The sequence below is a fragment of the Mastomys coucha genome, unplaced genomic scaffold (genome assembly GCF_008632895.1).
Source record: "Mastomys coucha isolate ucsf_1 unplaced genomic scaffold, UCSF_Mcou_1 pScaffold9, whole genome shotgun sequence".
In the NCBI taxonomy this organism is placed as follows: domain Eukaryota; kingdom Metazoa; phylum Chordata; class Mammalia; order Rodentia; family Muridae; genus Mastomys; species Mastomys coucha.
Window position 1 is genome coordinate 59,003,447 of NW_022196915.1, and position 27,724 is coordinate 59,031,170.

At 38.6% G+C, this 27,724-nt stretch overlaps 1 protein-coding gene across 6 annotated transcripts in view; it reads right to left on the minus strand.

The window, feature by feature from the left end:
- Positions 1 to 2,604: 2,604 nt before the first annotated feature.
- Fndc3a (fibronectin type III domain containing 3A) overlaps positions 2,605 to 27,724 on the minus strand; it is a 155,728-nt gene continuing 130,608 nt past the window's right edge. For 3 of the 6 annotated variants that reach the window (XM_031362253.1, XM_031362257.1, XM_031362255.1), the window contains 15 exons: positions 26,520 to 26,644; positions 24,912 to 25,086; positions 23,794 to 23,880; positions 22,298 to 22,436; positions 21,520 to 21,588; positions 20,584 to 20,702; positions 18,313 to 18,418; positions 18,054 to 18,229; positions 16,680 to 16,793; positions 15,895 to 16,044; positions 15,512 to 15,795; positions 15,204 to 15,416; positions 12,395 to 12,561; positions 11,477 to 11,604; positions 4,805 to 5,148 (listed from right to left, as the gene is read on the minus strand). In XM_031362253.1, the coding sequence (XP_031218113.1) occupies positions 4,834 to 5,148; positions 11,477 to 11,604; positions 12,395 to 12,561; positions 15,204 to 15,416; positions 15,512 to 15,795; positions 15,895 to 16,044; positions 16,680 to 16,793; positions 18,054 to 18,229; positions 18,313 to 18,418; positions 20,584 to 20,702; positions 21,520 to 21,588; positions 22,298 to 22,436; positions 23,794 to 23,880; positions 24,912 to 25,086; positions 26,520 to 26,644 (2,367 nt within the window). In that variant the 3' untranslated portion in view covers positions 4,805 to 4,833. Of the gene's footprint in view, positions 5,149 to 11,476; positions 11,605 to 12,394; positions 12,562 to 15,203; positions 15,417 to 15,511; positions 15,796 to 15,894; positions 16,045 to 16,679; positions 16,794 to 18,053; positions 18,230 to 18,312; positions 18,419 to 20,583; positions 20,703 to 21,519; positions 21,589 to 22,297; positions 22,437 to 23,793; positions 23,881 to 24,911; positions 25,087 to 26,519; positions 26,645 to 27,724 lie in introns of all 6 variants that reach the window. The other 3 variants (XM_031362252.1, XM_031362256.1, XM_031362254.1) reach the window with 2 other exon arrangements.

Genomic DNA, 27,724 nt, shown 5'->3' on the forward strand with positions numbered 1-27,724 from the left:
TTGGACGGGTCTTTGTGCAGCTAGGAGATGGGTACCTGTTTTTATTCTTGGTGGCTTGGGCTGATACCAGCTAGACTGTACTTTCTGTCTACTCCCTCATCCTCAGTTGTCTCTGCAGACTTTTCCTTGACTCAGAACTTTGGGCTTCCATGGGTTGCCAATCCCTGAGTTTTTTTCATTCTGTTCTGTAGCTTGGCATTTGTTCATCTACTAGAGTGTCACCTAGGCAGGCTGACTGGATCTCAAGTGGACATCACACCAGTTGTATTTATAGCCCTTTCTATTCTATATTGTGCCTTCCATTCAGTTATGACCTTTCTCCATTTTGTGTTTTCTTTCTCCAGTGTGTTACATACACTATTCAGCTTACTTGGCTATTTATTTAATAAATACACATCAGCACCATGTGCACCAGAAGGCAGGGCTCTAATCTACTGTGTCCATAGCTGCTTCCCTGTTGTCTGATGGGTACATCTCACAAAATAAGGATTCAGTATATATCTGGAAGATTTCTTGGATACTCACGAATTACTGGTCGAGAGGACCACTGATGGGGGAAATTCAAATATGCTTCAGACCTGCAGGTGTAGCTGAGCCTTTATTATAATGGCTCGTCATTCTGTGGTCTAAGAACCAAGCAGCTCTGCTTGGTAGTTCTAGAACCATCTACCGGCAGGTCATCTGATGAGGTGGCTTTCTCAATGTCTGCAGACATCTCTCTCCCACCCAAGCATCTCTCTACTTCGTATTTGGGGTGAGGGGTATGGGAAAGGCAAGAATATACACAAGTCTGGCCCAGCCTTTAAGAGGGCAGAGTTCCTAAGAGGCTTCTGGTCTCTGTCAGGAAGCCTCCTAAGTTAGCCTTTGGCAGGCTGGAATGTCCTAGGATGTGCATTGCTAGAGCTATGCTATTTGAGCCCTTCCATCTTTCTTTTTAACTTTTAATTGATTCTTTGTGGATTTCACATCATGCATCACAGTCCTGCTCATCTCTCCCATCTTTCCATTCCCTCATCTCTGCCCTTCACCTTTGCATTCTCCTCCCCACAAATAAAACACCCCCCAACACACACACACACACACACACACACACACACACACACACACACACACACACCAGCAATTTAAAAAACAAAGCATTCCCATTGTGGAAGCTGTAGTACATCAGTGTGCCCCTCAGTATACTTCTTTGTTCACACATCTCCACTTGCAAATGTTCACTGAGATGAGTCAGTGGTCTGGTTTGCGATCTCTGGCTGCCGTGTTACCATTAATATTGATTGGCTCCTCACCAGGACTCCTCCCGGTTATCCTATTGTTCCCGTGTCAAGGAGATCCTGCAGCTTTGGAACAGCAGGACTGGCCCCTTTCACACATCCCAACAATTCCCTGATGATATAGATTTTGGAGTGGACCAATTCAGACCTGAATTGTGGGCCTGTGTGGTAGGTTCTCCCTTAACCACACCACCAGAGCAAGCTCTCCAGCACTGCTCTGGCTAGGTCAGCTCTCCTACTCCTACCAGCTTCACTGTGCTGCCCAGTAAAGTGCAGGGCTCACTCTCTCCCAAGTGCTGCAGCCTTTAAGAGGCTGGCCCAGCTCTTCCAGGCCTTCATAATCGAGGCAAGGTCCATTGTGTTGTCAAGACAAAAGTGCAGGGTTAGCTCTGAGTGCTGTAGTCAGTGAGCGGTCAGGGATAGCTCTCCTGCTCTCATGACCCCAGGGTGAGCCACTGCAGGTGGCAAAAGGGAATGGGAGGGCATCATCCTTGGACCCACTCCACTTGATACCAGGTGAGTGGAGGGGCTAGCTCTTCTGTGCTTTCACCATGCGGGGGATGGGGGCAGCTTGCATGCATTAGTAACCAAGCCCTGGAATGCTCAGGCTGAGGCATGTTCATAAAATGAGAGGTGACAGGTGCAGTGCTGTATGGGACTTTGATGCCCTCTGAGAGATGCCCTATGATGGTTTTGATCCAAAAGAACTCTACTTCCTCAGCCTAGACTTTTGCAGCACCACACACACAATGGCAATAAAAGCACAAACCCCAGGAGTCCTGTAGGAGCTGAGTGTTAGTGGAAAACAAAGAAAAGTTGAACTTTTCAGTGGAGCGGACCCAGCAGCACCAGTAACAGAAAGGTTCTGGGCCAATGAGGAATTCAAGGATGGTCATGGACTTTATTCCTCATGGGCAAATGTACTTAAATTGAGAGTCTTCCTACGTTGACCAGTGTGGCATTTAACTCCCAGGCTGAAGAGATCCTCCTGCCTAAGTCTCTTAAGTAGAGGGGACTACAATTTTCCTTTTACTTTCAATGGGAAGTTTATATCAGAATCACCATTATTTTTATTTAAAGCAAGCAAGACAATGATTTGGACAAGATCAATTCATTAGGTAAAACTTCTCTAAACTTTTTCTTTTTCAGACAGGGTCTCACTACTTAGCCCTGGCTGGCTTGGAACTCATGGATACACAGTTGCCTCTGCCTTCCACATGCTGGGGGAGCGGCGGGAGGCGGGGGGGACTTCTAATTTCATTCTTCAATCTACTAGATTGATATAGGTAGCAAGACCTGTTTATAAATGAAAAAAAAAAAACATATCTCAAAAAAGAATGATACAACTTTTATTTTCCATGGATTTTACAGATAACTTTTGCTACATAGTTTATGTATTCTTATGAGATTATATTTTTTCACTTGTATGAAGTTCAACCTTATACAATTTTAAGGTGGTATGTTTGGTAGTGTATCTATAATCTTTAAAAAGTTGAGTTTTTGGAATGTACAGTATATGAGGTAAAATCAAGATTACATTAAAAATTGTTTTCTCCTCTGCACTAACATTGCAGTGAGGCTCAAATGGCAAGTACACTATTAAATGACATTTACTATCAAAAATAGGAGTTCATTTGAATTACTATGAAAAACATAAGCCACTGTGTGGCACATTTTACCATTTTAGACATTCAACTCTATAGAAATCTCTGGGCTCTTGCACTCAGACTCATTTGTACTGCCAAATGTGGCACTTTTAAGAAGTTCTAGAAAACAATCGTAATCGCAGTTGTTTGGGGGACAAGTTATCACCCTATTCATAAGAGATTAAATAAAATGTAAACATACAGTATATTAGAGTGACAAGGTTTTCTTACACTTGGAGAGGCCAAGTTTATCCGTTTCTTTTTTGAATAAAGGTTAATGTTTTTTCTATAGCGCAGATCATTTGACATAAAACAATTACAATACATGCCCATTCTATTATAAGGGAAAGTCTTCAGAGATCTTCAAAGTACAAAACATACATTTCTTTTTGACAGACAGAAGTGCTTAGTAATCACTAAAATGCAGACCGCAGCAACTAAAAAATTAGTGACTCACTACTCTAAAATCCAAATAAATTAAAGAAGCTAGTTACAGATGTCTACAGATAACATGTGATAAAACAAAAATTTCATATAAATTCATTGCAGACAGTATTATTACTGGCAGTCATTGACATCGAGGCGAGATGTACAATGTGATATGACAAAATTCAATCTGATAATCCAATAACTCACAAATGCAAGCTCACAAACATTAATGAACTATGCAATTTGCAAAGTGCTCTAATGCAACGGTACCCACATGCAATCAACAATTTGGAACAGTATCCAAACAGACATTATACATTAAACATTAGTTTCTCAAGAAAGAAAGCAGCTTGAAGTTTACTGGTGCAAATTAATTGTCTTCAGATTTGGTACCCCAAACAAAAAGGTTGAGTTTGATTAGAAATTCTGATGGCAACAGCAGTAGTTACAGGAGATGCTGCAAAACCATTGGGAGTCCTTCAAAGCTAGCCTAGACCAGGTGATAAGTGTGGACACATCTCCTTACCTGACAGTCTACATAGAGACCCAATGTGCCTGTATGTGCATGTACGTGCACGCACACGCACGCGCGCGCACACACACACACACACACACACACACACACACACACACACACAGTTTCAAGACCCAGAAAATAGAAGCTATATGGGCTTCAAATTTAGTTATTATTTAAAAGTCCTCTGTTCTCAAATCCCAAAAAGAGGTACTATTCAAGTAAAGATCCGTATTTCTGGGTCTGACCTTTTTTGGGCTCACTTGTGAGTTCGTGTGCATGTGTTTGTGTATGTGTGTATGTGGGTGTAAGGAAGAACTCCACACTCAACAAACAGAAAGCTTCTTTCTTACTAAGGTTCCTTCATCCAGTTTTTGTTTGCTAAGCCCTCCAGTTATTCATCAAAATCCCACTTACCAAACAATTAAGACAAATGAGGAGGTAGAAATATAGCACTAGATTGCTTTCACAGCATCAGACTTGAACAAGTTTCGTAGAGAACGTTAGTGTAAATTCTAGTCATTCTGAAATTTTCTTTCACATGGCAGTCATCTTCAAAACACACAGATGCGGTGCCACTGTTTTACTCATGCTGACTGGTCAAAACAATCATAAGCATTGTCCTTTAGAAAGCTTGTTTTACTAGAAGGCATATCTGGGGTGTGGGGACGGGGTGGGGGGGAGGAGGAGAGAAAAAAAAGGAAAAAAAAAGAAACAGGGAAAAAATGTCCCAATTCAAGAACAAAAAAACCCAACCCTCCCCAGACTGATGTTTCTGTGGCTGAATTCCCATGATGGGCCAGCCTTTGCCTAACAACAGAAGCACTGAAAATGCCAAAGCCATGTTTCAATAGATAGTCTCAATGCCAGTGCTAAATGCCACCATTTTGTAAAAGCAATACAGAAATAATTTTAGTACATAACAAAATAAAATGTAATACAGTGTTAAAAATAAAGTTGTATATTTTCACTTGATTACAAAGTACTGAATGATGAAGGCAATCAGAATGGAAAAAAAAGCAAACAACACCAGGATGACTGCGGCACACTGCTCATCACTTAGAGTACGCCGGGTCCGTGCACTGTCCACAGTGTCTTTGTTGCTGCTGGCCGGAGGCTCTGTCCTCTGGGAGATGAAGAACACTGTGGTGCTGTAGGGACCTACCAGGTCCTGGTGCCCTGCAGGGTCTTGGCATTGGCGAATGGCACACACACGAAATCGATACTCACAATTGAGCTGAAGGCTGGAATACCGGAATGAAGTATCAGGGCCTTTGTAAATCTGTTAGGAAAATATTAGAAAATGAATGGAGTATAAAGTCTGGACAGAAAATACTAGCACAGCTACATAATTGGAATTATTTCAGATGTGAAACACTTCTGAGAATCACTCATCTTATCTTGTGTACGTGTGGTGTGTGGACACTTGCCCACACAGGCCAGAGAGCGATGCTGGCTGTCTTACCTTCTTCACTCATTTTCTACCTTCTTTATTAGTATTTTCTGAGAAGTCTCTCATGAACCTGTAGCTAGCCTGATGATTCACTTGTTCACCTCCCACACACTGGAATTTCAGGCACCTGGATTTTATGTTGGATGCTGGAGCTCAGACTCAAGCTCTCCAGCTTACACGGCAAGTTCTTCATCTCTGCCAGCCTCTAAGTGACATTTAAAAACATTCAAGTACTTGCCTGTTTGCTGCAAAAGTGAAGATGTGAGGTCAGTCCTCACAGTTTGTAAGGGAATCAGAGTTAAGTATGTGCTGCAAAGCGACAAAATACCAAATAGAGAACTGTCCCAGGCATTTGGTTTACTCAAATAAGAGAAAAAGAAGGCTTTTTTGGCCAGAAGGCTTTTTTGGTTGCTGTTCTTTGTGAACTCACTGTATGAGAGAGGGGATCATATAATCTTGTTCACTTCATAATTAGGGGACCCGACTACCTAAGTTGTGAATTTCTCCAGTTTTAAACATCTGTCAAATCAAACAGAACAGAAGTTGTTGATGGGTATCCACTGCAAATCACTTTGTCAAGAGATTGGTCTCTTGGAATCAGACTAGAATCTTAAAACCTAAGTCTCTGGCAGTGACTTAGAAGAGAGATGAACACTGCTGGAGCTACATGGATTTTCACAGGTGTGTCCTAGGAAAAAAGGAAGCTATACACCAGAGCTGGTTACTCCATGACTCAAGTGTCAGCCCAGCACCCGGCTGACAGCAGATGCTCAGAGACACTGTCATTCTCACCAATGAGAAACCAAGGCTGGCACTGTCAAACCTCTTCTCAGGTGGCTTCTTTCGGCTGCTGGTGGGCTACAAGCCACATTTACAGAAAGACATTTGTGCTTGCATTCCATCAGGCTTTCTGCCTGTCCCAAATGCACTTATGTTGTAAATCTAGATTTTAACAAACTAGTTTATTCTCAAAGGGGCAATGTAAGATCTAATCTCATTTTAAAAAATGCCTGCACAATCCAGTATGTAGTGGGTGTCTAACAAATGTGACTTCAAGTACAAATGCAGACACTAATAGGAAAAAGAAACTTATTATAAGAAGCCATATTTGCATCCTAAGGAAACGTGTCCTAGTTCTGAGAAAGCAAATCAGTGTTCCAAGTAGAAATATAGAAAGGATTCATGTCTAAGGTATGATAGAGCAACTTACATAAAACAGAAAGTTATAGAAGAATTCAATGTAAAGCTATATACATATATAAAATCATTTTAGTTGAAATATGCTTTTAACTTATGGGTACAATAAAGTCATTTTTAATTTTTGTCTTTCCCTCCCCCCTTTTCTGAGATAGGTAAGATATTCATTTGTAGTATAGGCTGGCCTTGAGTTCAGAATATTAATTAATTAATATTATTTTTACTTTGAGTTTTCTTTCTGATTTTATCTTCAAAAGAGTATGATATATTATGGCTAGGGAGGAAAAATCTTCAAAAAATGGCTTGAGGGTGACAAATGACAAGATGTAAAGAAAGAAATAATACATTAATTGTACTAAGTTTGTTTCTATTCTTTTAAGACTGGGTTTCTCTTTGTAGCCTTGGCTGTACTAGAACTCAGAGATTTGCCTTCCTCTGTCTCCTTTGAATGATGGGATTACGAGCTACCATAAATTTAGTTATTTTTTTTAATTCAAAGAGTCTTTAGTAGTATAGTATTAAAAATGTTTAAGAAATTCACATCATATAACTGTGTGAGGAACTGGAAAAGAGGTAGGCTCTTGCTATAAAATAGGGCTATGAAGTCCTGATACAGTATGCCTAGGTATGTACTTTGAATATGAGTTGGTAAAGAAACAAAAGGACAGAGATAATACTGATTGCTTTGGATAATGAAGTTGGATGAGATCCACTTGGAGAGGTTGGGAGCAAGACCACAGATACAGTGCCGAAGGAAACAGGTTCTTGCTAGAAATAACTTCAAGGGGTTTACAGTCCAAGAGAAGCCATTCAGTACGTCTGAAGAGCTTGAGGGGAACTGGCTAGGGCTCAGAATGCAAAGAATTAAAACAAGTCACATCACACTGATCTCTTCTTCTAATATTACGTATCTGATAACTGAGATGGAAAAGTGCCCAAGTTTACAGTTCTGGGGACCTCTGTTATTGTTTAGATTACACAGAATGACAACACCCTTTTGTGCTCACTATGAATCCATCACCCTCCATTTGCAGGCAGAGTGACCACACAACACACAGATTTAAGTTTAGAGACAGCAAGAACATGTTACTCCTTCCAATCTACATTTTAACAGAGAAATACAATAAAATTTAAGTGTATGAACTCTGGAAAGTCTAACTAGTAAAGACACTTCAATTACAATGCAGGAGGATTTTCTACAGGGGCCTGTGAGGGACATGAAGAGTTTGGGAAATTGCTATTTGTCTTTATTTTGATATTATAAATATATTATAGATAAGGAAAGCATAATTGAGGCCCGAGGTCAATGAGAATGAATACCTTACCTCTTTGTGTCTATTTCGATCTTCTAGGATTTCATTTAGCTATTTAACTTAACAATGACTCACTATGATTCAAATAGTTCTTAACTTTTGAAGACAAATATATACATTTACCTATGAAGCTCTCTTCACAGAAGGTGTGTGTGTGTGTGTGTGTGTGTGTGTGTGTGTATGTGTGTGTGTGTGTGAGAGAGAGAAAGAGAGAGAGAGAGAGAGAGAGAGAGAGAGAGAGAGAGAGAGAGAGAGAGAGAGAGAGAGAGAGAGAGAGAGAGAGAGAGAGAGATGGGGGAGGGAGGGAAGAAGGGAAGGAGAGGGATATTTTCCATCATTTTTATAGTGACTACACAATATTACTTCAATCGGTATAAAACAGTGATTCTGGAAATATATTACTTTTGCAGGGAATACAGACAAAGAAGGATTAATCTCAGTACCACCCAAACCAAATGTTAAATATTTCCTTAAGCTATAACTTGATTACATTTAAAAATCAAGCCAATATATAAGCACACAATCGTAGCAGCTATGTCTAGTCATTTGATATTATCCTTGTCTGGCTTATGGATACTTCAAGTAATGGTTTTGTCTACTCTGAGGAGCACTGCTCTTAAACTCCAGAAGCTTGCAATGGCCATTGTCTCAGTACTCAAAGAAAGGCAAGTTCATCACCTCTGCTTGGCTGGGACACCCTTCTGCTGACTCTGGACTCCTATTACTTAAAATCACTAGCACTCTTGGTTCTCAGGCCTGAGGGTCTGTGCTGTAAAGAAACCACAGGCTGTCCTGGGCCCCAAGCTGATGGACAAACTGCAGGCTTGAGTAGTCTCCATTGATTTTAGACAGGATGCCTATTTCTTCCCTACCCAGTTCATGTTCAAATAGAAGCTGGCCTCACTCTTAGTTTCAAAGGCAGACAAGCCCCGGGCTTGTTTAGCTGCTTTGAAGGTGGTTCTAATGTCCTTTTACACTTCACTTGTCACCTCCTTAGACTCTCTGACTTGTCTAAAGTTTCCCCAGCAATCTTCCTACTAACACCTAGTAAAGTCTAGACAGTACACAGGGGTTAGAATGGTTGTGATGGAGGATGGTAAGAGACAGCAAAGCTGCTTCTGGACATGGGAGCAACTTTAGAAAAAGTAGAGTTAGATAAAGCACAGGCTGAGAGCAAGGTCTAAGTAAAGCCCTAATGGTTGGGTGAGTATGGTGGCACAGACCAGGTAACATAGAGAAACTGTATCTCAACACACACACACACACCCACACACACACACACACACACACACCCACACACACACACGTTTCAAAAATAAAATCAGAAAAACAAATTTAAAGGAGCTGGAAAGGGATTCAGAGTCAAAACATTTGTATAGGTTACTGAAGCCCTGAGCTCACGTCCCAGAAATAGAAATAAAAACAGAAACCAAATTGTTTCTGAGCTCGGCCTAGCGTTATAGGCAACTGCTGCTGCAGAACCCCTAGTCTTAGAAAATTTACAGGTTAATCAGATTTATAGGTTAGCTGCAAAACTAATAATTTAAAATAATATATAATATCCCCCTTCTTAAAAATACTAATATTGCTACGGCTAGAGAACAGAGACCCATCAGTACCTGGTCTCTTCTACTAAAGCCTCCCACCTGGAAGTTCCCAGCCTCTAAGATTTAGTTACGCAGTATTCCTGCAACCTCAGCCTCCCTACTGCTGGGACCCTACTCACAAGTCACAAAGTCCTGAACTTTGCTAGAGTCCAAATAAACTTCCTGAAATCAGAAGATAACTTAGTGGCTTAGAATATTAACAACAGCTTCCTACACTTCCTTGTAGCTATACATGCTAACTATCAAATAAATTACAAATAAAATATAGATTCCAAAAAAGAAGCTGAACTCTTCAAACAGGTGACTTTCAGCATTTGGATTGTTACTCGCTGTAAGATTCTGAGTGTGCTGGAGGCATATAAAGCACCTCTAAGCAACAAGAAAGCTCTAAACAAGCCAGTCTTTTCGGTTTAATAGTTAGAAATCTAAAGTGATACTAATTTAGATTTAAAGTTAAATTAGAATTAGCATTACTGTTTTGTGTAGTAATATAAACTTATTAAAATTCATATCCTACAAAAATGTGGGATCTCTATTTCCTTTAAAGATGCAGTTAGACAATTATATTTTCTTTAATATTAATTTTGCTTCTTCCTTAGAAGGAAATCTGCTCATTTGCAAATTACATTTGAAATCTAATTATCATTCACTTAACAGATGATTTAATGGAGCAAAACAATGGTATGACAAATTTAACTCCTGTAGTCCTTTGATTTAGTTAGGATATTGTATTTCTATATAATTTGAAAGAAAAGTACATGTATTAAAATTAAAGTAAAAACAAATACTTTGTAAGCCCTCATATGTAAAGGCTGACAGAAAAAAAAAGGGTAAAAAAAAAAATCCAATGAAGTGCAATGCTTCCCGAGACCACCTTGGTCATAGACACTCATAAGAAACACTGATAGTTATTTCTTGTCACTCGAGTGTTGGAAGCTGTCCTGGAAATTTCTCTGCCAAGAAAGTAACATTTCCTTTAAACTTTTATCATAAAAGTCCACTGTTACACTCAATATATAATAACAATTATTATATTGTTATATTCAAGCACTGAATAATAGCAATAATACAAAGACTACTTTATATTACCTATAAAACTTAAAATATTGATTTCCTTAGAACTTCATCTAGTTATATGTTCATCTAAATATTATTATTATATAATTATTATTATTACTGAAGCTATCTTACTGATTTACCGCTTTTTCCCACAACACTTATAATCAAAATGTGTCTGATTATATAACTATTCTGATTTAAAAAAAAAAATCCTTCCCTGGCTTCTCATTTCACTTGGAGTAAAAGTTACTGCATGGTCCAGGGTGTCAGTGTCACTTCCACATCACCTCTATCATAATGGCTTCTTTACTGCTCACTTCTCAAGAGGACTATGGATTAGACAGGGCTGGAGTGCTGAAGGGGAATCAGGAAATTGAGCGACTTCAATAAGGCTCAACAGTCAAGAGTGCTGGGAAGGTCAGCTCCTGGGCTAGGACAGGATGGGCGCTTTATTTCTTCTAGTAGTAGTCACTGAGAAGAAACTACTGACTTTATCAAGTGTCTCATATGGATCTCTTTGCCTCACATTGGTCTCTTTACTGCTGATCAAATTTAACAAGCACTCTGCTGCCTTGGGGCCTCCTCTTGGCTTCACACATAACTTCCTTAGGGAAACTACAGAACTGCCCAGTCCTTGGACTCGGTTCTCTCCTATCTGCAGTGCACTTGCACCTGTCTCCCTCACACAGTGCATACTGAGCTGTGTCTTTCCACGGCACTGGAACTTCCATGAAGATAGGCACTTTTCACTGCTGTGTCCCAATTGCTGGCAAGAGCTTAATGAATACTTGCTGACTGAATGAACAACCTAGCCAAGGGTAGGCATTCACAAATTATTTTGAATTCCAAGACAGCTGGAATGTAATATGCCCTGAACAAATGTTTCTTAAGTAGAAACTAAATAGTCAAGGCTTTTATTGAAAATAAATCAAAATGAAAGATTAAAAATAGGTGCATATAAAATGGTATCTTGACACATACCTGTTTGAATTCTGAATCTTTTCCCACCATAACCTGAAGATTATAAATAACTGGGTCACCCTTCATTGGCTGTAAATATTCCCATGTAATTTCACAAGTGTGATCATTTATTTTCTCTATTTTGGGCGCTGGATGGAAGAAACATAAATAAGATCAGCTTCATTTGATTTCATTTGGCACATTATACAGATATAGATCAATAAAAACCAACAAATCTTTAAAACCAACTTATAAAATTAAATATTAAACTTTTGCTACAGGCATGTAAAGAAATTAAAGAAACAACACACAAACTTGGACAATTCAGCAACATCATACAGGCTAGTTACAGACAACTTAGCTGGGGGTCTGCTTAACAAATAACTCTTAGTGCCTGATACAACACTGTCCCAACAGTTTCTATCATCAGTTCTCAGAATGCAATGGATTTTCATCTCTTTGGATAAACACCAAAGTTCAATCCTTGCCAGAATCATTTTAAAATAACATCTACTTTAGAATTAGAAATATGTATATAGTCTATACATACATGAAGACACATCTGTATGTGAAGCCAAGCTAAAGAAACATTTGTCTTTCTTAGGGGAGACCTGGTTCCCCAAATCTGAAACATTTAAAAGATCAGAGTTTGTGATATTTAGTCTTTAAGTAACAATAGGAGAAATAGTAAATCAACTGATTAGAAACACAATTTACTTATCTAATTTAGTATTTTCTGACAGATCATTAAGGAGACCAGGGACTTTCTGAGTACTAGTGCAACACAGGAAACAGCTTTGATGACTGCGTGGAGCCCTGAGCACGTGGTTCTGTCTGTGCTCTTATCTAACTGATGGAGAGACACTGAGTGCTAAGTTTTAATCAAAAGGAAGCACTTTATTAAAGAAACTGAAAGAACTTCAGGAGGTTATCAATTACCTTTCAAGGCAGCTGGAACAGATTTTGGAGTGGTGAAAACATACTCTTGGGAGAGAGGACCTTCCCCAGCTTCATTACAAGCTTGAATGCAGAATCTGTAGGATGTGGACTCGCTGAGCCTTTGTACTTTGTATGTATGACAAGGCCCTCTGTACAGGGAGACAAACCTGGAATGGAAATAACCAACTTTACAACAGCAAAGTAAAATGCTTTAAAACCCACTACAAGTGTATAATCCGGCATGTTATTGAGGATCAAGTGGCTCCAAAACCTTAAAACTCAAGAGTAATTGACAACTATGCTTTCCATCAGATAAGAAAAATTACAGAGGTAGATCTCCCAATCTAACTTGATACAGAAAAATTATCACTATTACAATGTTTAACCATCCTAAGTTTCTTCTCAGGCTTCAGGCACAGTGCCTGCTGCCTTTCTTGATTACATTTTTAAAGGCATCAGAGCAACAAAAGGTACTGCTTTGATGAGTTACCTCTAACCAACTCAGAATCCACAGCAGGAACTTGAGCTATGAGATAATCTATACTTAAAAATTCTCTTGTTTTTAGCTGAAAACAAAAGGGGATTCTTAATTCATGGGCATAATTCTAGCTAGCTTAGTGACCTTTCTTGGAGATTTAGATAGTACTATGAGAGACTATAAAATTTCAAATAAATTATCAATATAAACGATTAGGTAGATGCTTATAATTATACATATTTTCCTTAATATATTACTTATAAATTGGATGTTTCTCAGTATTTTTAATGGGCAGTTTTAAAAAAGTTGGAAACCAGGAATGACTACTGAATGCTCAGACAATGCTAAGCCTGGGAAAATAGTACAATTAGGAGTAAGACACAGTGGATGGCTTAAAGCAAATAGATCTGCAGTAAGCAGTAACTGGAGAAGCCTGGCTTCTGATCCTTTGAAGTATGTTATCTTTAAAAAAGAAAGGGAGGGAGGTGGGAAACAACCACAGGATGAAAACTTGCTGAAAATGGCAAAGTCATCTTCTGATGCCACCAGACAACAAATATGAATCTCCATAAAAACAAAAAGGAGCAAAGAGGAGCTGGGGACCTGGCTCAATAGTTAAGAGCATTGGCTGCTCTTGCAGAGGATCCCAGTTTGGTTCTCAACATGTATACGGTGCCTCTTAAGCATGTGTAACTCTAGTTCCAGGGTATCTAATGTCGTCTGCTCACCTGAGGCCACTAGGCATTCATGTGTTGCACACATACATGAGGTAAAACATTCATACATAAAGTAAAATTTTAAAAAATCTAAAAAAAGGACAAATAAATCCAAGCTATTAAGTTGGCATAATTTATTAAACTTATGTTAACTTATAGATCATTAAAGATTTTAAATTTTCATTTTTCCTAGCCATATTCATACTGCAGCAATTCCTCAGATGCTAAATGGATATAAATGAAAAGTTTGTTTAGCAGGAGCTTTATCTTTCGTTCACTAACTAGAATGCTTTCTGATAAACCTTTCTGAACTATCCCAAATGCAATGTCTATATGCTGGAGCAAACCTTTAAGAATCAATTCACCCAGTGCTTGTAGTATATGCTAAAAATAAATGGTGCTTTAGAACCTGCACCTTCAGCCAAGCACTGAGTTAGGACTGTTTCTAGCAAGCCTTCTTGCTCCTCACCCTGAGTGCAAATGATCTAAAAAGAGTGAGAAGAATTAAACAATTCACCCAGAACAGTTCATAATAAAGATACATGGTTATGCCACACAACTGGCAAAGAACCTGCTGGGGAAAAAGCATATATATAATTATACCATAAATAAAAGCACAGACATTAAAAAACACACACTATGGCCATTAAAGTGTTCCTAAAAGTGTTAAAACCAATGCAAACCTTGGGAAAACTGTCATTATTTTAAATGCTTAAGTTGAGCAAACTTCTAATTATGTAAAATGTACAGAAGTATAATTTGTAATCTTAAATTATTGAAGGTTACCAGCTATAGAAGGCACAAGGCACAATGTTTATATGGTATATACAGAGTAAATAAATAGTCCTTAATTGGTATTTAAATAATGTTAAAAATAATCTGAATATCACACTCTAACTGAAATACAGGATTTACTCTAGGGTATTGTCAGTCAGTGTGGTATGTAGGAAGCTGGATAGTATGTGCAGAAGAACATGAAAGAGGCACAGATCAACCCTTGGATGACAGGCAGTGTGGTAATGATACTGGACAATAAATCAGTGTAACCAGGCCCTGATGGTGAGGGAGAGGCTAAACTGTTGGTTCAGAGTGCCCTCGTATCAGGGGTGTGAGTCATAACCCTGCTGTCTAGGATCTCAGAAGCCTTGAACAAATCACAATCACTTTCTATAAATTGTGTCCAACTGGAAATCAACAGCACAGAGTTTACAGCCAAGGTCAGAGCTCACGGGGAAGAGTTCAAGAGCACCCTACTTAATTTCCCTGAGCATTACTGGAATTACAACAGGAAAGCCACAGGGAGCTTTCTGAGATTTTGAAAAACATACTTAAATTATTTAAGATGGTTTTGATAAATAACTTTATTTTAATTAATTTTTTGTGTGTTGTCTGTGCAATGGAGTGTATGAGGTCAAACAACTGGCAGGAGTTGGTTCTCTCCTTTCATTATGCAGGTCTCAGGGAGTGTATTCAGGTTTGGAGCCTTGACAGCAGGTGTCTCTTCCCCCTGACCCACCTAGTGGCCCCTTATAACAGTCTTTACTCTGCTCACTATAAACATTTATATACATGAATTCCCAAAATATACACATGAAAAAGGAAGTAAAAAACTTACCTTCCATTCTTATCTTCCATCTGAAGGTGGTACTGAACAGCATCTGTTGATAATGTCTTTGGAGTTCCTTCTCCCCATTTAAGCTTAAGGTTCTGGTGGTTAAAGGCAACACATTCCAGCCGAGGTGGATCAGGAGGAAGGGGTTTAGTTTTTAATTTAATTGTATGGCTGAAAGGTCCAGCTCCAAGGCTATTCAAGGCTTGAATTCGTATTCTAAAAGACACATAAAAAAAAGTTTAGTTTATGGCTATTTTATTTATTCCATCTTTCTGGTTTAGGCAAATATAAACACAGATTTTGAGGTGTACCTGTATGTTGTATCTGGTTGCAAATTGTCTATGACATAGCTTGTCATCTTTCCCACTGTCAAGGGCTGCTTATCTCCAAGGTCTATGCTGTAGGCAAGGATTTCTGAGCCATGGTCATAAGGCTCTTCCCAGCTAATTGCAAGGCAGGTAGAGGGTGAGTAATGGGGGTATTCTATGTCATCATCACTTATTTCTTGAAGGCAAGTCACAATGGCAGGAACTGATGGTGGAGTCACACAGGCTACAACTTCACTGAAAGGACCCGCACCTACAACACTCATAGCCTGCAAATGAATAAAGTAAGTTAACAAAGACACAATTGGGCAGTGACCTTTAAACATAAGATTCTGGACAGTGTGTGTGCCCAAGCACAGGTCACCTACCTGGACTCTGCAATAATAGGTAGTAGCTGGTGAAAGTCCTTTTAATTCACAACTGAGGCCAGGCCCACAGTAACACATCTGCATACTTCCTTCAACTCCTCCCCATTCCAGCCGGTACTCAGTGACGTCAGTCCCATTACTCAAAGGAATCTTTATGGAAAGGAGAGTTTTCTTAATCTTGATAATAATTAAATAGCTCTGGGGCAAAATCATTCCTCCCTCTAACATATTAAAAATGAGGTTCTTTGAATTTATTTGAAACATCTCAACACAACCAAAAGTGTACAATTTTTATTCATTAAACTACCTGAACAGTCGCACAGCACAGCTGCCTCACAGCAGCAGAAGAGTGTGCTAAGAGTCAGAGTATCCTAGTAAAGACACTTCAGAGTAACGCGAAGACACAATGCTAACTTACAGATATTTCACAAGTTCAAAGGAAATTAAAAATCAGTGACCAATTATAATACACAGTAAATATACTGATGATAATGAATTTGAGAGAAAGACATATTATACCAAATCTTATGATTATTTGTTAAAATTCACCAGTGGCCAAAATATCTCAGTAAAGAAACAAAAACTTTGATAAAAACACCAAGTAATATGACCAAGAATCTGAATAAGGCAAATCTATCTTCCTCCAATACTTAACTCATGTGAATTTATCTAGGACTCAGTTTTAACAGAGCTCAAGGAGCGAAAGGGAAGATTACCTTTATTCTTTTATATGCACTACTCCAATCACTTAGGGAAATTATCTAAGTCAGTGGAAATTACAGTACCTCCCAGTTCACGTGTGCACAGGTTGCAGACCTGCATGTCACTTGAGGGGGTCTGCACTGGTCTGGTGGCCCGGGAGCTGTAGTGATAGCATATTTTTCCGAAAATGGTCCAAACTAGAAAAACAAGCAGGCCACATATTTTCATTTTTCATCCTTAAATGTTCACGGCATAGAATCCTGTATCTAAAGACTTAGCAGCAATTAAGTCCTTCAAAATTAATTTGGCCATGTTTTTACAGGCGTTAAGAGTACAAGATTTAACGATGATAGAAAGACGCAGACTCTAAGTTTCATTTAATATTCTTTGCCTCTCCTACTCCCTCATTCTCTTCATGAACTGTTTTTTGTAAAAACTACAAAAACTGGATTAGTTTTGTAAAAACTAGTAAATTAGGGAAGTGAGAGAAAAGGAATGATGTGAAAAGGGATGACAGCTAGCACCTATCTTACCGTGCAGAGGCAAAGTTGGGTAGTTAGTGGAAATAAAGGAAGTAAATGTCCAAAGCTATTCTGACAAACTAGCAAAACCGAGTAAACAAAAAGGAAGATATTACATTGAAAATGCTACCAGTTAACTGCAGCCTTGTGAGGTTGCTGAGGGCACACAGACTCTGACAGCTTAAATAAGGACTGCCTGCAGACCACACAATTCCATTCATAATATTTAAGTGTACTCACATATTAAAATATAGTTCAGCTGGAGACAGAATATGAGACAAAACACAGCTCACTCAAGTCTTTAAAACTGTGTTAAAGAGATCTGTGAGCTTAAATTTTGAAAAAAAATAATTACAGAAGTTTTAAAAACCATGCCATTCACTTAAGCTACTGCTTTGTCTTAGGGCATTTGCCTAAGCGGAGAGTCAGGGCGTCAGCAGCTGTGTGGACGCACTCTCCTCGAACCCTAGCATCACTAGCTGCAAAGTGGCCTATCACCTTTTAATGCATTTTATGGACCTCTCTTTCCCTCTTCCCCTCCCTCTCCCCCGTCTCTCCCTCTCTCAGTGTGTGTGTATACACACATACACATACATACACACTTTTAAATAACTCATATAAACCATAAATGCCTAAATATCAGCATTTGCTCATGAAGCAAAGCATGAATTACATCTGGTTTGCAATGGGGAGTAAATGCTGCATAAAACCAGTTTAGTGACCATGAAAACAGGCTTTTAAACATCTGTAAAGGAAGCCATAACTCTTTCCAAGTGATACAAACTCTAACTAAGGTCTGAAAGTACAAAGACAGAAAGACAAGTTATAGGGCACGCTGTTCCTTATTTGTCACTAGAAGCTTATTAAAACAAAATGGCTTGCTAGTAGGTGTGACGATACATGCTCAAGTGACGACTCAGCTGGCAGTTCCCTCACCCCTATTCTGTTTGCTGCACGAAGTCTGAAGCTGTACGTCTTTCCAGGAAGAAGGCTGCTCACTGTACACTCCACTTCAGAGCCTTGGTAAACATCTCTGGGCTCATCTTTATCTGCAGGAGTCATTTCTACCGCGTAACAGGAAATGGGTGATCCACCATCAACCTGTGGAGGTCCTAAGGACAGATTTAGGGGTTTTAACAGGAGGAATACTTTGGTTCTAACTTAATCATAATTCAGTACCAAAAGTGGAAATTACCCCATCGTAACTGTATTTCTTTTGCTTTGGGTCTACCCTGCAACCTAGGAGGCAGGCATGGGCCAGGAGGCACAGCTGGAGTCTGCACAAGTAAAGATTCAGAGACCTACAGAAACAAAATCAAAATAAAAAAAAGGCTCTAAATAACTGGGTTGCTTTGATAAAGGATTTTAACACAACATAAAATTGTACCAACAGTGTGAAACTTACTTTACTATCCACAGAAATAAGGTACTGAACAGAATCAAGCCTTATTAAATCATTGCAACATATTTTTATAGACAAAAAGACGAACTATAACTGCTATTTAAAAAAACAAGTGGGAAAAAGGAATAAATCCTTTCTATAACAAATCAAAACAAAGTATCTAAGACAACAGGCAACTAAACAAATCCTGTCCACAGGGACTCACAACCCTCTTAAGTTGTTCCAACACTAGAGATGCTTTCTACCTCATTGGTTTTGGAGGTTAAGACTCATAAGTTTTTTTTTTTAAGTGTCTTTAAACTTAAATGTTAAGGTATTTATCTTATTCCTCTAATATCAATTCTACAGCTAGTCAGTTTCCATCATATGATACCTTTATTTAGTATTTCTTTGTTTCCTATTTTTAAAATCATTTATTTTCTTATGTGACAAGAGTTTGAACCAGAGCCTTACAAAGGGTAAGTAAGTATCTTATCATAAAAAGCTACCAGCCCCAGCCTTGATTTTACTTTAAAAATTACCTGCCCTAGTTATATATTAAGGTTCACATTTAATATTTAATTCCTTTTAAACACAAACCACTTGTTCAACATTTTTTCAGACAGGTAATCTATGTAAGAATGCTTCATTGACGTACTAGAAAAGAATTTTCGATGCTATGTTTGTTGTTCTTAAATGTGGGGAGATTCTCTTTTTCTCCAGGGGGTTCTGGGGATTCAGGAAGGTCTCTTCTACAGAAGAAAACTGTTCTAGCACCAAGTTCTGCCTCTACCATCAGGGAGCTTTCTCAGGGAATACAAGGGAACACTGCACCACAAGCTTATAGGGTCGGACATGCTCAGTTTCACAATACTTGCAGGCTTAACAAGAAGTTTAAAAGCCATTTTTAATAAGAGTGTTTTTATCATGTAAACTTCCACTTGAAAAATATTATTACAAATGTTCCAATAAGGGATTCTTGGTTAAATGCATTAAAAATACATCAGGAACCTAGAATGCAATTCAAGCCCAGGAAGGCACTAGCAAGCAGAGGTGTTCCATATGCTGTCTAGAACTGTGGGGAGGGATCTGCCTCGTCTTGCTGCACTGAGCTCAGCTACTGGGGTTGCTTGTGGTATGTGCCCTGGGCCAGGGCTCCTGGTACGCTTTAGGATGCTGTCCCAAAACCCACAAGTGAGAAATGGAGAGAAAGGGACTGAAGCAAGCATCTTGGCAGGGAGTGGAGAACACAAAATATTTCTGTGGTTTGAAATGGCTTAAAGATGAGGAAAAGGGAAGTCCTGCCCAGTTTTCTCATGCTCTTGTTTGTTCTCAAGCAGACTCAAAGTAGAAAGCCTCAAGCACTTAAACAATGGGAGGACTGTGACCAGCCCAAATAGGTCAGGAAGCCCAATGAAGACACCCTCACTGAATTACTGACGCATGAAAATGTTGTGATTGAATAAGTGTAACTGAAGATGATAAATGTACTCAATATTGAACCCAGGCTCTAAAACTGTCCTCAGAATTGGGATACAATCAATATAACTGATGAGTTACTGAGTTCCCCTAGAAGTTGATAATGGCTTTCCTTCTTCCTTTACTTTTTTTGAGGCAGGGTTTCATAGCCCTGGCTGTCCTGGAACTTGCTCTGTATTTATAAGACTGGCCTTGAACTCAGGGATCCATCAGCCTCTGCCTCCCAAGTGCCAGGATTAAACACCCAGCTATGGATTCTCTTAATAATCATAAAATAATGGCTAACTTTTCTGAAATACTAAAATGTTACATCTGTGTTTGAATAGTTTATGGTTTCTCCAGAGACAAAATTTATAAAGTAGCAATCAATATCTAACTATTTCAATTTCTGCTGAATATGGATATCAAATATCATCCTAAGATTTACCTAAATATGTACTGTAAAATATCCTGTTATAATATTCTGGTAAATGTAACAACAGCCAACCAGGTTACAAAAATTACTCTTGCAGATTTGTCCACACATTTCACCAAAGAGGGCAGGAAATGCTGATCCTGTCCTACGTGGTCCGAATTAAAGAACAAACGTGTACACATAAGCATTACCGCACTCTGCCCTCCGTCACTAATGCAGTAAACCCGTAAGCGGTAGTAGCAGCCTGGAGTCAGTCGGTCACAAAGATGTTCCCTGGTAGTGCCACTGTAGATCATATCCCATTTGTTTCCTGAAAAGTGCAGAATTGTGTGCAATCAGCTCTGAGTTAATGGTTAACCCAGTGGTATCAGAGAAGAGGGCAGGCATCTCAGGCTTCACTAAGTATGTATGTGTGTAACAATTCAAGCCTGACTCATGTTTCCTGTAAAAGATTTAGTTTTCTTTATGCATGTGGTCTCCAACACAAATCTGTATGGCTTTGTTGAACTGAAATATCTCTGAATAGTCTTTGGCTTAGATTGGTAATTTGCTTTTAATTAAGCATATTAAATGTGTTTACTGGTCTAGTAATAATATAACAAAGAATATAAAGAATCAGTATCATAACACATTAATCATAATTACAAGACCTTTCTTTGCAGTAAACATGCCTTTTATAGAAATAAAAACTGATGAATAGGTGACTCAAGCATAAAGTTCATATGTCATAAAAACCTTAATTAGAGCTAACCTCCAGAGAGACTAATTTTCCTCTAGTACACGTGGGTATAAATCTAACTTAATAAACTACTCTTTAATAAAAACATTAAATATACAGTATCTAAAAAATGAGTCTGGATATGCTAAGTTTGCACAATATAAACATAAAAAAAAGAAGAAAAAGAAAATATAATAATAGAGGCTGGCATTTGACCCACTGTGTTTCCAGAGGTCACTAGTTGAAATACATAATAATGGGCACAATCAGAGCTGCTACCAACATCCCCACCAAATCAAGGACAATTCTCAGCGCAGCAAAACTGTGTTTATAGCAGCAAACAGTGTAAACCTGGAAGAGTGGGGGCTCATCCTCCAGAGCATAGCTATCACCATTACCAGATGCTTACCGTTAGATCCTTCCGCCATCTCCACCACGTACTTACTGATGGGTGCTCCTCCACTGTCTTTTGGTGGATCTATCACAAACAAAAGTGGTATTATGGAAACTCCAATAGACAAGAATAAAATGCAAACTGCTATAGGGGAAAAGAACCACCTGGAACAATTACTAGTCACACAATCTTTGTCTACACTGCTGTCACCACTTTTCAATAAATAAACCAGTCTTTGCACTGAACCGACCCATATAAAATGGACTCTACAATAATTTTAGTGGCTGCACAACATTCCATTCACTTTAGCTCCAAAGGGAATTTGAAATTTGTACTTGTAATATGGTGACTTTTTCAACTGTCTCCAGGCAGGATTGAGTTTGCAACACCCCTGAACTCATATATAAGCAGATATTCTGCACATGTTCAAGTTTTGTTGTTGTTTGACTTGTTGAGAGCTAAGAGGACTCAGATGCTGCTGGCTCCATGTTCAGCAATCTCCTTTACACACGAAGCTGACCCTGTCCATCCTCTTACAGCAGTCCCACCCCCCTCAAAGCTGACCCTGCCCATCCTCTTACAGCAGCCCCCCCCTACAAAGCTGACCCTGTCCATCCTCTTACAGCAGCCCCCCTCAAAGCTGACCCTGTCCATCCTCTTACAGCAGCCCCACCCCCCAAAAAGCTGACCCTGCCCATCCTCTTACAGCAGCCTCCCCCACTTTTACAAGGCTGATCTTAAAGAAAAGTTTACATTTAAATTATTTTAATCAAACACAAAATGAACATCTTACCCCAAGTAATTTTAAAACCATGTGAGTGTATCTTCCCTTTAACGGAAGGCTTCACAGGTACTCCTGGTTTATCAGGGCAGGTACTAAATTCTACTACTTCGCTGGGATTGCTTTTACCTTCTGAGTTATAAGCAATGACCTGTGGCAAGAACAAAGACCTAATGTTTGTTACCTGATAATACACTGAACCAAGCAGTGAGCAAAACACAAGTTCAGTGAAATGACTAAACACTTTGAGACTGAGAAGTCCTCTCTGTTGGAGAACTGAGTGTCTTCATATTAAGTATGCTTGTAATTGACAGTCATAAGTTATTCCCAATAGTTTCCTCTGATGTACAGAGTGCAACAGAAATGCCCTGGGCATATTATGGGAAAGCCTGTGTGGTGAGATCTTAGGGCCCAGGGAGGAACCAGGTGAATGAACTTGGAAGTCAACCCCTTCAAATGCTTCCACTTCAGAAGTCTTTAAATCTGAACCACTGCTTCCTGGATTCCTAGTCAACAGAAGCTACAAGATAACAAATACTTATTTCCAGGTAGGAAAAAAAAGAGAGATTTTTAACACAGAAATGAAAAAAAATACAATTCAATCTAGGTGTTATTTTAATTTTAGAAATTATAAACACATTTTCACTTAATCATGAACTATGTAACTATGAATGAGGACTTTAGTAACTCCAGCATTCTAAGTAACAACTGTGGCCTGTGAGAACCTACTCAAGGGCAGTGCTCTGTCCAGCTTGCTCAGGTTTCTGCACTGCTCTCACATGTCAGGTAACTTTCTCAGTATCCTGTTATAACTTTTGGTTTGTTTCTACTAACTGTAACTATTAAATAATTAAAGTACAAATTTGCTTCAAATAAAGCAAATTTAAGAGCCAAAATGTATCCTAGAGTGATGCCATAGGAGGAAAGATGAATTCCAGAAGTTTCCATAGTGGAACTTCAATCTGTCACTACCGCAAGCAAGCAAGTGCCACAAGGTTAATTATAAAGTAAAGCATCACCACTTAGCACCATCAGTCACAACAAGAACAGACCCAGGCCAAGGTTGTCAGTGGGCATTAAAGCAGGTATGGAGCCCCGGTACAGAATACAATGGTTAAAAAGGACAGAGAATGACTAAGAAACTGGTAGATACCACCTCTTTTGAGGGATTATGGCTAACAGTACATAAAGAATCTTCCTATGGCATGATGCTAATAATCATATTGGGTATGTTTTAACATTCATATTTTAGTATATGCACTCACATTAAACAGTATTAGTAATAGGTCTACAAAATGTAAAACTGTTTTGAATGTAAATATATGAAGTTTGAAGAACATTATTATATTACAATAAAAAGTAAAACAGAACTACCCATTACAAACCAAAGACTTAAAATTTAAGACCAAAGGAATGGCTTGGAAAGATATACAATGTAAACATGCATGTGGTTTTAACTTCACAAGAAAAGTAAAAAATACTTTTCTTAATGGGCTTTCAAAATTTACCTTAAATTTATACTTTGTACTTCGTCTCAGATTTTTCACTGTGTAAGCAAGATCTTCACCATCATATTTCGGCTTAAAGCCATAGCCCTAGAAAGGGAAACACAGTTTCCATTAGACATCTACTTGCAAGTATGCAAAGGCCTGTCTTATTCTTCACCTCTGACTGTAAATTAATTCTCACCTTGACCCTTCTATCCTTAGTGACCCAACACTGATATGCTATAGAACCTTTTGTAGACAAATTGAGATTACTTAGTCTCAGTAAATCTAAGAGCCAAGAGAAGGTCTTTGTATTGACGGAGGAATTGGAGCCAATGGCAATTTCATTATCAAAGTAATTTCCCAAGAACCAAATTTCCCAGCAAAGTCACAAGAACTAACCATCCACAAGTCTTTAACACCCTTACTTTGCCCTGAATCATAATTGTGTTTAAGTAAAGAAATGAACTGGTGACTGTCCTAGAAGATCAGGTACCATTTAGGTCCAATATTGCTATTTACAGTTCCAGTGACAATATTTCACTACTATAATAGCTCCCATGTTAAAATTATGAAAATGGAGATATAATTGAAAACATAGTATGATTCATCATTTCAATGTATACATAAAGATTTATAGCATATTCGTAAGAATGTGTCACTATTACCTGATCATAATCCTAAATGAAGCCGTTTTTGGTTAGCAGGAAAGAGAGGCAGGGCACTAGATTAAGGATGCAGCACACAGCCTCCCACACATTCTCACTTTGGCTGAAGTCTGTGCTGACATTCCCTTTATTTCTTCCTAGGTAAATCCACATCTGACTCTCTGGGCTGGGCGATGTAAGGTGCCGTGGATGTTAGGTAAATGCTCTACCACTGAGTTACGCAGCTAGCTCTCAAATGGAAAGTGCAGTCTTTATGTTTTCTAAGTATAGACTTCAATATTCACAGATCTCTAGACCTCTTATATATACCAAGAAATCAAGAGACTTGAGTCTTTCCTCCCAATCTCACTTAGACAACAGCAAAGCAAGGCCTGATGGGACTTGAGGGGAATGAGCTAACTCTTGTGGTGACTGTATTGGGACTAACATTGTACCAAAACTTCAACTCTTAAACTACAGAGTCATACTTACTGATGTCTCCTCCTCCATCTCTAAAATGTAAGAAATCCCTTCATCTGATGGTGTTCCTGAGGGCTTAGTCCACTGCAGGGACAGCCAAGTAACTCCAGCCTTGGTCAGCACAGGACTTGCAGGTACAGAAGGAGCACAGCCTGACGTGTAGTATAAGACCTCTTCACTAAAATCGCTGTTGGAACAAATGATTTAAAAAAAGATGTAAAAATTATTTCATTGATAAAGAACCTCTTTCCCCACTAATACTAGTTCTTCAAAATGAAAATTTACAATTTGTTGTTGTGATGAATCTCAACTCAAGAACCTTGATTGAACATGCTAGGTCAGAGCCTGACCGCTGAGCTACAGTCCCAGGCCTAGAAATCAAAATGGAATGGACTTGAAGAATTTTTAAGGTAGCCCAGATACTAAAAGGTTAGTTATTCTTTCAAATGTGTAAGTTTTGTTTAGACATTTTTATGCTTTGGTAGTGAAATATATTCAGTCAGTGGAAAAAAAATACATAGTGGTTTATAGGAAAGAGAATACAGTAAAACCTAGTTCACTGTGCACTTCTATCACACTTTCATATGGTATGTATATGGAGCAAAAAAGTTCTCATAAATCCCATTTTATGTGGTTCAAGATGTAAATGGTATAATTAAACCCACCATTTCCCCAAAAGGTAAGTAGAGGAATTTCTAAAATAAAACAAAGGCCATTTTTAACAGGATACTTAAAAGGCCTAGGCTTGTCTGAGCTACACAGAGAAACCCTTTAAGAAACAGAAAACGGACTGGTGAGATGGCTCAGCAGGTAAGAGAACTGACTGCTCTTCCGAAGGTCCTGAGTTTGGATCCCAGCAACCACTTGGTGGCTCACAACCACCTGCGATGAGATCTGACGACCGTCTGAAGAGGGCTACAGTGTATATTGCAGTAGAGTGAGCGGGGCAGGAGCGAGTCAGAGCAAGCAGAGGTCCTGAGTTCAACTCCTAGCAGCCACACACATGATAGCTCACGGCCATCTGTATACCTACAGTGTACTCATACACATAAAATAAATAAATAAATTTTAAAAAACAAAAACAAAACAGAAAACGAAACTCCAAATAAAATTTTTAAACAGTTACTGCCTATTAACCTAAATGAGAATAATGCTAACTCAACTAAGCCTGTTAACCAGTGGCGTTAATATGTTTTACCCTAAATATGATTTATTATTTCATTCACAAATAAACAATAGAAATTTGAGTCTTTCAAGATTAAAAAAGGGAGAGGGCACTTTCTATTTGTATTAAATCCCACAGCTATGAAACCCACCAGATTCTAAACAAAACCATTAAAACATATACTCTGATGGTTAATTTAGAAAAACAGGAAAAAAAAAAACAGAACCAAAACAAACAAAAACCCATAAGCCCTCTTGAGAGACATGTAAAGATCTAGTTTATATTTGAGGCTGGAAAAGGTTTTGAGTTTAACTTTTACTGTCACCTCTACGTAACTAAGACACTTTCTTCTGGACTCTGCTGCATCATAACTAAATCAACAAAATAAAGCAAAACTTTCACTGGGTAGTCTGACTAAATAATCTAAAATACATATTATTTTACAAATGCCTTACCTTACACCATAGTCATTTTTGGCTGATAATCTAAATTTACAACCCATTGCTGGTGACAGTTTGGTAATTTTAAATTGCTTCTGTGAGCCCATGTAACACTGACAGAATTCTCCATTTCCTTTCCCCTAGAAGAAATGACTAGTTATTATATATAATATGTACTACTAACAAGAGACAGATCCATATCAGTTCCTGTTTGATAGTGTTTACTAGATGGTATAGTATACAGTAACAGCATTCTGTTACACATATCATGGATCTTAAGAAAAAGCTGAGACACTGAACATCTTGTGCATGGTTGACTTCAGGTGCAGAATTCCAAGAGCAGAAGTAGCTCCCCAAGTAGCCTTGCAATTTTATTCTGAAATCTCTTAGCATTTCTGGGACAAAACCTTCTTAGTTATGCTTTATTATTCTTTTAATATATACTGTTGAATCTCCACATTGTCAACAGAATTTCCACTCTGGCACCTTTTCTTTGCTTGGTATAAACAACATAATTAGAGAGAATGGGATAATTCTCAAATACAAGATAAAAAAAAAAAATAATGCATCAAAACTGTAGATCCCATCATGTTGCTGTGGCTGTCAAAGATGCTCAAGACCTAATAATCCCTAGTCTTCAAATGTTACCTTATATGGTGACAAGACGGACAATTTGGCTAGACTAAGGGTCTTGAGAAAGAGGGTTATCCTTAATTACATGGACGGGCCACAAAGGTAAGCACAAACGGCTTCCTGAGACAGGCAGTGAGACAAGAGTACAGGGATGGCACCATGGCCATGGGTCACAGGAAACTGGCTGGGACAGGAAAACAGCTCTAGAGCCCCTGGAAGGAATAGTCATACTGACACCTTAATTTTAGCTCAGTGAAAACTGTTATCATATTTTTGGCTTTCAAAACTGTAAGATGTTATTTAAGTCATAAATTTTATGGTAATTTTCTATACAGGAAACAAATATTCTTGCTATTAAGGCTGACATGGGGAAAAATAGTGCCTTGCCCAAGGCAATTATAAAGAATAACTCTGCCCCTGCCCCAATCTGTGTGTGTGTGTGTGTGTGTGTGTGTGTGTGTGTGTGTGTGTGTGTAATGAAACCCAGTGCCTCCGAGCTTGCTAGGTTTCACCACTAAGCTAAATCCCAAACTCCTCAAGTGACCATTTTGATAGTATGTTGGAACACAGTCCATTAAAGAAGCTGT